The sequence below is a fragment of the Tachypleus tridentatus genome, chromosome 8 (assembly GCF_004210375.1).
Source record: "Tachypleus tridentatus isolate NWPU-2018 chromosome 8, ASM421037v1, whole genome shotgun sequence".
In the NCBI taxonomy this organism is placed as follows: domain Eukaryota; kingdom Metazoa; phylum Arthropoda; class Merostomata; order Xiphosura; family Limulidae; genus Tachypleus; species Tachypleus tridentatus.
This window is the reverse complement of record NC_134832.1, coordinates 3,093,531-3,102,815: the sequence shown is the minus strand read 5'-3', so window position 1 is coordinate 3,102,815 and position 9,285 is coordinate 3,093,531. Positions and strand designations below refer to the sequence as shown.

The window sequence follows — 9,285 nt, the reverse complement described above, 5'->3', positions numbered from 1 at the left end:
CCATCAAAAAATTAGACTCTGTATACATTGTGGTAACACACATAATATTAGTATAAACGTGCTGTGTAGTTATTAAGGGGAAAACGTATACGCAATACAGGTGAAGTGAAGAAAAAGTGTGATTGGCTGCTGTTCATTTCTTCGCATTATATAACCGCGTAACGGCAGATATAATACAATAACTTGTTATTCCGAAAATAAATTGTTTAATTTCGAAGTCTAAGATAAAGAAAGGTCAGTTTAAGTGGAGAAGAGGGTGCAAGGGAAGACGTTGAAAGTTAAACTCTCAGAAATTTCTCAGAATTATTTGATACTAATACTATAATTTGTAGTAATTTTGATTTAATAACATAAGAATAACTAGACATAGTTAGGTTGGTTAATAAAAGTAAGATACTCACAGTCTAATCCTAGAGTCTAGTCGTGTATATTTGACTTAAGTATATTTTACCTTACTGGTAAATCGTCAAACAGATTAAATACAAAATAAAAATTAGTTCTTTTGTCACTCCTGGTTTTAAAAATTAACTTCTTTATTTGAACCTAGATCCAGCAGTTTAAGTTCAGCTTATAATATAGATAGGTTATAATAAACTTTAGCTTGAATACGTTGTATTAACTCTATTAATAATATTATTGATACATCAAAGGCTAGTTATTGTAACTTCTGATAAATTCTAAGTTCTATATGTTATTTATTTAGTGTAAAGACAAAATAGTGGTGAAAAAGACACTGATATAATAGGTTATTATCTGTAACAGCGTTGACAATAGGCTTATTGTATTCGATACTGAGTATTTATTGTCAAGCTACAGATTTAAATGTAATGGTTAAAACCAGTATCGGAACTGAGCGTTCACAGTTTCTCAGATGTAATGTTGCAACGAGTGGGTTTTATTTGAGAACTCTAGAGTGGCATGTACTTTAAAAGAAGCTCATAAATAAGATGTGCAATTTGTATGTAAGTTGGAGGAAAAGTTCGAGGATATCAATTAAAGTAAGAGCAATAGATAAATTGAAGAGTAGACTGTGAGAAATGATAGCAGAATATCAAGCAAAGCTTAAGCTTTTACATGCTAGGAATATAACAGCTAAGAATAAGTTTCAGGAAGCTATAAAGAATAATAATAGAACTAAAAGTAGCGAATTTAAATGTAATGAGCCTATTCTAGTGAGCCACACACTTCAGCTCTAGACTTCTGAAGCCCATGAACTATTGGAAGGAAGGACTACAAGAGAGTCAGAGGAGGATATGACTATTTGTCTTTGTTTGTTTTCAGATCTGTACATATCCAGTCATGGGCCAGTTGTATCGCTGTGTTTAGAGAATAAAGAAGGACTCTTCTTCATTACAACATTATCTAGAACCTGATTTACTGATATTCGAAGTCATCTGAGGAAAGACAAAGGCTACGACTATTCCTGTTGGAGCTCGCTTAACAACTTATCATTCTACAAATTCAGTGGAGAACAGTACACCTACACTACAAATCTCAATCCGATTGGCAATACAGTTGATTGGCTTTTACACAATTCAACCACAACAATGTGATGTCAAAAAAAGAGGTGCAGCCTTTGTCCTCGTTAGGTTGATAAAAAAGTCAGACTGACATATCATTCTTGTAACAAGCCTGTGTGTCCCACTCACAATACCAAATAGGTTGTTCATGACAAGTGTTTGTATATACATCTGATACGTACGATCTCAGAAAAACATACTTTCTAATATTATTTTGTGAACCGTGGCGCTACGATGTCACTGTTTCTACCTCACTATACATGAACATAAACAAACTATATTAACAAACTCTGAGGTACCATATTTTGACATAAATTGTACATAAAATAAAATTTTTTGTACTTGTGTTTTTCAGATTGAATTTTTTCAATATGTTCAATGTTCTACATGAAACTTCGTCCTTTAACAGTCATTTCCAACAAGTATGTGGCTTTTACGTCCACTGTATACCTTGTACTTCAGAGAGATAGTATTTTAAAGTTAAATATTGTGTATCCCATTAAACATTTTGCATGAGAATTGACAATAAACTGGCTCAGTTAGTGAATGTTTACGTTTTCCTTTATTTTTTGTTCACTTTATTTTAATGTTATCCGTTAAAATAATATTAGTTCTCTCAATACTTCTTTTCTATACCAAAAATGAATGGGTAGGTTCATTATTCCTTATACTTTCCTCACTTTTGACATTAGAGAAGTAGCATGTGTAACATCCAGTGTGAAAACCATCAGAATTTTCTTAACTTAGAAATGAATGGAAATGTTGCTTTGACAGAAATGATTAAGATTTATTAAAGAGCAAAAAAAAAAAAACACTAATGGACATTTATTGACAAAAACAAAAGGGAATTAAAAATTCAAGCTATTTTCTAACTAAAATATTTTAAAATATCAAAGGTAGAGCTTAAACCTTTCAAATAGTGCAACAGATATTTGGATCCCTGATCTAACACTAATCTGCAATTGAAATAATTCGTTCATAACATTTCCTTTACAATCATGACTTGACACGAACTACTGGAGAAATAAATCATTAAATATTATATTAGGTGGAGGTTTATGTGAGAATCTAAAAATTAAATTACTTTCTTTAATTGTCAGAATAAAAAGGTTTATACTTATACTTCTGAATAGTATAAATACATACTGTGTTCTTGTGTGGATTAGGATTCTTCAACAGTAAATGTCTGTGCCTTGTTTACCATAAGTTAACTGAACGGCACGCACTTCACTTGTTTTCAAAATAATATATATATTTGTGACAAGTTGAACGTATGTACAAAAAATTATTCATACTATAGAGATTATAGGCATATAATAAACACCACATATTGTTTTTCCATCTTGTCAAAAGTACACTTAGACTTATTAATTTACTTTAGAATTTCACTGACAAGCCGAACTGTATTCTCTATTACTATAGCAAAATTATACAAATATAGTTCACTTACTTCATCGTTGAGTTGCGATGATTGTGTCATATCATTTTAAACTTGTTTTTTCCTTTATTTTCTTTTGTATGTCCAAGAATCTTCTGTCTATTTGACAAGGCCCATGGAAGGTAGTTCAATTACTATAGAACTTTCTTTGACGGAACAAACCATTATTCTTTTTTTTTCCTACTACTGTTAGTTTTCTGTAACATATTAATCGTTAGGCCTATATTACCAGAAAATTTAATTTTTAGTGGACAGGTGCAAGGAGACTAATCATTCAATTAACACTTATTAATCGGAAAACTACAGATATTTGACAAGGAACGTTTATAGAGTCCTAACATTACAAATCGTTTAACTTCAATTAATTAACTTGGTATGTTAGTATTTCTAGGAAGACATTCTACAGCTTTAGTAGTAAAAGCTTTTTGGTAAGCCTATTATCTGTTACTAGACTTCCATGTAAATAAATACACACACACAATTGAATTGATCAATTCGAGTATTAAAACTACAGATGATGAATTTATTAAAACTATCTTAAGTAAAGCTCCATTATTTTATATTTTTAGACTGTTAAAATACATTTATTAATAAGAAAGCGAAAAATTTTAAGCAACAAACATTACATTAAAACTAATTTATGTATACAGGAACAGCGCACGTTTAAATAATGGATAGACATACTGAGGAAATTAATTGAACTAAAATTGTACTACAGTTTGATGGCGAGACAGTCTACAAACAGAATACAACTCATTTAGTTCGAGGTAGTTGTTAAACAGATAGAAGTATTTTGTCACCTGTCACAACAAATATTCTGTAAATTTTTCTTTAACTCTCTCAGCTACGATAGGTCACGATGTATACATAAAGTCAGATGAAACTTACGAAACTATCTCTAAAAAACAAAACCAACTCTGTGGTAGCAGTCGACAAAGTTCCTCGTTTTGTTACTACAGCAACACTCTAAATTAATATTGGTTGACAGAGCAGGTGTTCATGCAGAAAGTCTAATAATTGTTCCAGATTCTTAGAATATCAGAAATTCAGTGATAATGCGTCATGCAAATCTACTATCAAGACCATTTGAATGTTTACATTCTACAGAAATTCATGTAACACACTGTTTGAAATGGACAGCTGTAAACTGATCATCTGTGTATCTTTGACGTCTATAAAAGGAAACAACACCCAAGCTATTGTTCATACCATACTATTCAATACAGACACAACATTAAATAAGATCAAAATGAAAGTTTTTGTTGCATTACTCCTGGTTGTTGTTGTAGCGTATGTTTCAGCTCATGGACCTCACCACAAAATGCAAGAAATGCTCTGTGGTAAGTTATAAATTTATTGTGTCAAATACCTGTATTGATATAAACATATAAAGTCTGTGTTCTGGTAATTTAAAGGCTTCTACCTGAATCATTCTCCGACATACTATTCTGTATTATTTATGAATTTGTTTTCAACTATGAGAGCATAGTTTATGATGCAATAAAAACACATCTTCAAAAATTACTTTTTGAACTTTATCCTACAATCAAAGTTGTAATTTAAAACAAATTTCGTTTATAAATTTTTCCAAGCTGTAGTCTATTATACTAAGGTTTTTTAGAATGTTTAAATATTTGAAATCACTTCATCTGCTTTTAACAGAAAGTAACGATGAAATTGTCAAAACTGCTTTGAAAGATTGTTGGCAGAAAGCTGGTGAGGTAAGTTTAGTGATAAAGCTCTTGAAACCAAAAATTAAAATTTTACTGATGGATTTTAAAAAGGATCATAATAATATTGTAACGTCCAAATTTCAATTATTTCACATATTCAGACTTAGTTTGTTGTTTATTATAACTAATATTTGGTTGTAACAACAAAACATATATGGTTAGTATAAAGCTGAGTCTTACTAAACCATGAAATTAAGAATTTTTGTATCTATATAGAAAACATTATGATGTGTTATTTTCTGAGCCTATGTCTGAGTAGAAGCTTTCATCAGTTAATACCGATGATCTAGGTTGTTTTAGAAATTAGAGGTATCGGTGTTTAAGAAAATTTACACCTCAAAAAAACGCCGAATTTTTAAGAAGCTATTACGCGTAATTATTTAATTATTCTGTACTTCTAATATTTAAATTCGTAAAAATGCTGAAGTTCCATTCTTCTTTTAAGCTAACATATATCATTATTATTGTATAAAATATTTGCTATAATTTATGTAAAATCCAATGATAATTTTAAAATATTACTTAAAACAGTTTGTATTAATCTTGTACATGGTAAAATTCCTACACAATTTACTGTTTTATCATGTTCTAGTTTAATGATAAATTCGAACAATGCAAAACTTCACTTGGCGCTACTTCAGATGAAGATCTGTGTACAAAATGGGAAGACGTAAGTTCTGTATGATAGTGTTAATAATTAGTGTTAGCTTTCTACATTACAGTAGTATATGTTTATTCAGTTAGTTAATCATATACATTTTTAATCAGCCAGTGTGTAATAATGTTACAAATTAGAAACTTTTTTCTACCTAGTGGTTCTCTATTGTAGAAAGATATGAAAAAAAATGTCCTCACAAGATAGTACCATCTTAAATAAGATTATTTGATTGAACGTATTTACAATTTTAATGTATTTCAACTATTATTGCTATGATCATTGTTTCTAGAGACAAAACGTTGTGCTGAAAACACATACATACATATTCATATATATTTGAAATAACTAATGTGTATTGCAGTAAACAATGCAGATGATCTGCTGCTTAGCCGCTTCATAATATTAGATTACTGTAATATAGTATTTCTACTTCCTTAACTATTAGTATTTTGATCTCAATTAAAACTCAAGAAACTTAAAACATTAAAAAACTTTTGATATAAATAGCTTTTAAACTGATTAAGAATCTTCTTCAGTTGGTTGAGGAAACACTAGTAAGTTCATTGAATTACCTTTTTCAGGTAAATACCTGTGCCCATGAAAGTCAAGTAAGTATAAAACTTAGCCATTCTCCATTAATTCTGCCTATAACATAGTTTTGTAACGTTAAACATAATTAATTAAAATTTTATAGTATTTCATGCCCATCTCTTTGATAAAAAAGTGAAGAGATGAACATTTTTATGTATACATTTAAAACCACCTTTTCCTACCGTGAGGGTTGAAATGTGTGTTATTTTTTATGAATTGAATTACCGAATTGTGTTTATACCCTCCATTACCTTTATATTGACAACTTTTAACAAGACACTTTGTACAGAACTTACCAAATAAAAGAAGAAAATTTTAATATTTTGTTCAAAATTCATTTAAGGTATCCAAGATTAATTTGTAGAATTAATTTAACACTGATATTATTTCTGTGTACATTTATGTGTGTATCATACTTTATTTAGGATCTTAAGTCGTGTGTGGAAAGTACAAGCATGTACTTAGTTCAAAATGCGCAATTAATTTATTAATACAGTTTTTATTTGTAAGATAATATTTTAATCGTCTTCTTTAGGCTCACAAGAAGAGCGGATATGGACAAGTAGTGGTAAGTATCAGTAAGAATACTTTAAATTAAAACATTATTTAACTCTTAGGCCCAGTCATTTACTAATGATTAACGTAACTGACTGGAGGCTTGAGTCAGTAATTTGATATGTACCTTTTTCACCACCTAACATACTATTAGGTGGTGACGCATTGTAAGAGTGACAGCCAATCGTGGTGTCTAATAAAGAGGCTACTGCCTCTTCAGACGATAGGTGCTGCCTACCATTCCTCGTCCTTCTGCTCTGAATTTCAAAATTAGGAATGGCGGATGAGTAATATGTCGTTCAGAAAAACAAATATTTATTTAGGGTACAGACAAATAAACTATATGAACTTACACGTCCCCAGCTGGGACAGAAGTAAGTCTACGGATTTAAAACTCTAAAATCAGAAAACGATTCCTTTTGGTTTACAAAGCAGATAACTCCATGTTTCTTTATTATATGAGAACACTCAAAAAACACACACTCACAAACTTATATTACAAATATGTTATTCAAACAACACAACCAGTTGGAATTGTTTATTTGCTAACAACAATACTATTTGTCTAATGAGATACTAACAAAATTTTTGTTTGACGTAAGAAATGATTTTGGTTGCGTTATTTTGTATTTGAATGCACATTTTATAAAATATAAAGACAGTAACGTGTATTTAAAATAATGGAAAACAACACAACCATCCAACATAAAACATTAGTACATAGAGTTCTAAGTGAATGCGATGTCCATGCAGGACATCAGAACGTCTGCGATGTCTAATCTAAATGAGTTAAACTTATTCCATAATACATCATATCCATCAAGTACCTGCAGTACAAATGACACTTTAAGGCAAACGGCATCATCATAAATGACAAATCAACGAACTTATCCTGTAAAAATTACCAGATATAGCAACATTCCCGAAACCTTGGTATCAGAGGTAAGTTTCAAAACTTAAGAAGATGACGGTACTGGTACGCTAAATGTCTGTCAACAAATGGTGAAATTAAATTTACAGATAAAGCTTTAACATATTGTTTTCTGAGATGAATATCTGAGGAATAACAGATACGCTTTTGAAATTCGCTTTTCTTTGGAATGCTTCCCACTATCTACACCAACTATTAATTAACGTATATGATAATACCATGTGTTCTTCCTTTAACTTAAATTAAAAATTATAATCTAAACTATTTTCTTCAGGTTATAATTATTAAGTTGCTTGAAGGGCTCGGGGACTCTTAAAGAATGTTTAATAATATATTACTGCTTTACTAACTATGGTGCCCTCAACTGCAGAGCCTAATTTTGTGTTTCAAAATTAATTTTTGTTCGACTAGATAATTATATGTGTTATAACCAATAATTTAAAATTTACGTCTTTTTAGAGCTGTATAAACAAGGCGTACAGTTCCTGGAAATCTGGTTAAAACTAGTCGTTCGATGATTTTACAATTGGGACATTAGATCAACAACGAGATCTTATTTCTTTATTTTATGTTAACAATTGATATAAGAAATTTAAGAGTCTGCTGTAGTTTATTAAACTTCAATAAAATAATTTGTTCTTTGCTTTCACGTTTTTTGTCTTCTGCGTATTCGTTTCCAAAGAGATTTGCGCTTGAAGATAATTTGTTTTAATCGAAATACACGAAATATCGAAATTAAAGAATTTACGGTATCGTTGAAAGGGTAAAAATTATCTTTCAATAATGATAAGATCTCAAGGCAAATCACTATTGATATGATTTTCAAGGTTTTATGTTTTAGACTTCTATAATCTAATACAGAACATGTCAAACAACTAGAAGAGCTTCAGCTGGATTTTGGTTATCTCCATATCTTCCAGAATTTTACGTACTGTCTTTTCTCAGCTTCCTTTGAACTTCCTTGTTTAAACAGTTGAATTGTTTATTTATCCATTTTGTACTTTCAAGATATTACTGACTAGCTAAGAAAGAAAAGAAAATGAGTATAACAAAAATTAATGTTCTACGTCACTAATTATATAGTGAACATATACATAGGAGATTTTTTATAAAATATACGTACAGTACTGTGCAAAGGTGTTTGGACAATATAATATTTTATCATTCTTTCTATTTTACTGGGCTACTTTTTTCCATGTCATTACAAAATGTAAAGCTCAACACCATGATAATGATTCAGTGATCCCTGTTGACAATTTATTGGGCTGGGAGGATTCTACTTATGAATATTTAGTATTCCCATATACTGGTACCATGGACATTTTTATAAGAGTTCTACTTGAATGAATATACTGATGAAATGTAGGGTTTCAAATAACTGATGGTACCCTTTGATATGTTTTTACTGTACAAAGAAGCCGGTATATGCTCCAATAAATCAGTTTCATAACACTGCACACATAAACCTTGATAAAGTGGTTGACATAATATATTAAGTTTTGTTATCATGACATTAGGGTCAGCTAGTACAGATAGCCCTATTGTACAGTATCTTTGAGCAAAATTCAACAAACAAATAAATCTACTTTTATTATCATAACCTAAATTTCAGAACATATACTTAATTGTTAAAATCTTCAATATTATTTGACTCGTCACTTAAAACAAAGAATCACCATAAAATAAATTTTCTTTATTTTATAATATTTTTGCAAAACTTAGAACAAGGAGGGTTAAGACAAGACTGCGATTCAGCAGCTTAACTATGGTTCTACCTGTCCAACATTTGTATCTCATTATCATCCAAAATAACTGACGTTCCAAGCTTTGAGGCATTGGATGTGTTATAATAGCGATGA

General features: G+C 30.1%; 1 protein-coding gene across 1 annotated transcript; it reads left to right on the top strand.

Annotated features, from left to right (window-relative positions):
- The first annotated feature begins 4,069 nt into the window (after positions 1 to 4,069).
- LOC143258418 (uncharacterized) lies at positions 4,070 to 8,075 on the top strand. The gene is made up of 6 exons (XM_076517320.1): positions 4,070 to 4,298; positions 4,621 to 4,679; positions 5,284 to 5,361; positions 5,931 to 5,957; positions 6,476 to 6,508; positions 7,886 to 8,075. Exons 1-6 carry the CDS (start codon positions 4,091 to 4,093, stop codon positions 7,925 to 7,927), a joined length of 447 nt encoding a protein of 148 aa, XP_076373435.1. The 5' UTR covers positions 4,070 to 4,090; the 3' UTR covers positions 7,928 to 8,075.
- Positions 8,076 to 9,285: the final 1,210 nt, after the last annotated feature.

Excerpts from the sequence above, each read along its gene's own strand:
- LOC143258418 (XM_076517320.1), top strand. The coding sequence starts at position 4,091 with ATGGACAGCTGTAAACTGATCATCTGTGTATCTTTGACGTCTATAAAA. Across the intron at positions 4,680-5,283 it reads GTTGGCAGAAAGCTGGTGAG|TTTAATGATAAATTCGAACA; the intron begins GTAAGTTTAGTG and ends ATCATGTTCTAG. Across the intron at positions 6,509-7,885 it reads GCGGATATGGACAAGTAGTG|AGCTGTATAAACAAGGCGTA; the intron begins GTAAGTATCAGT and ends ACGTCTTTTTAG.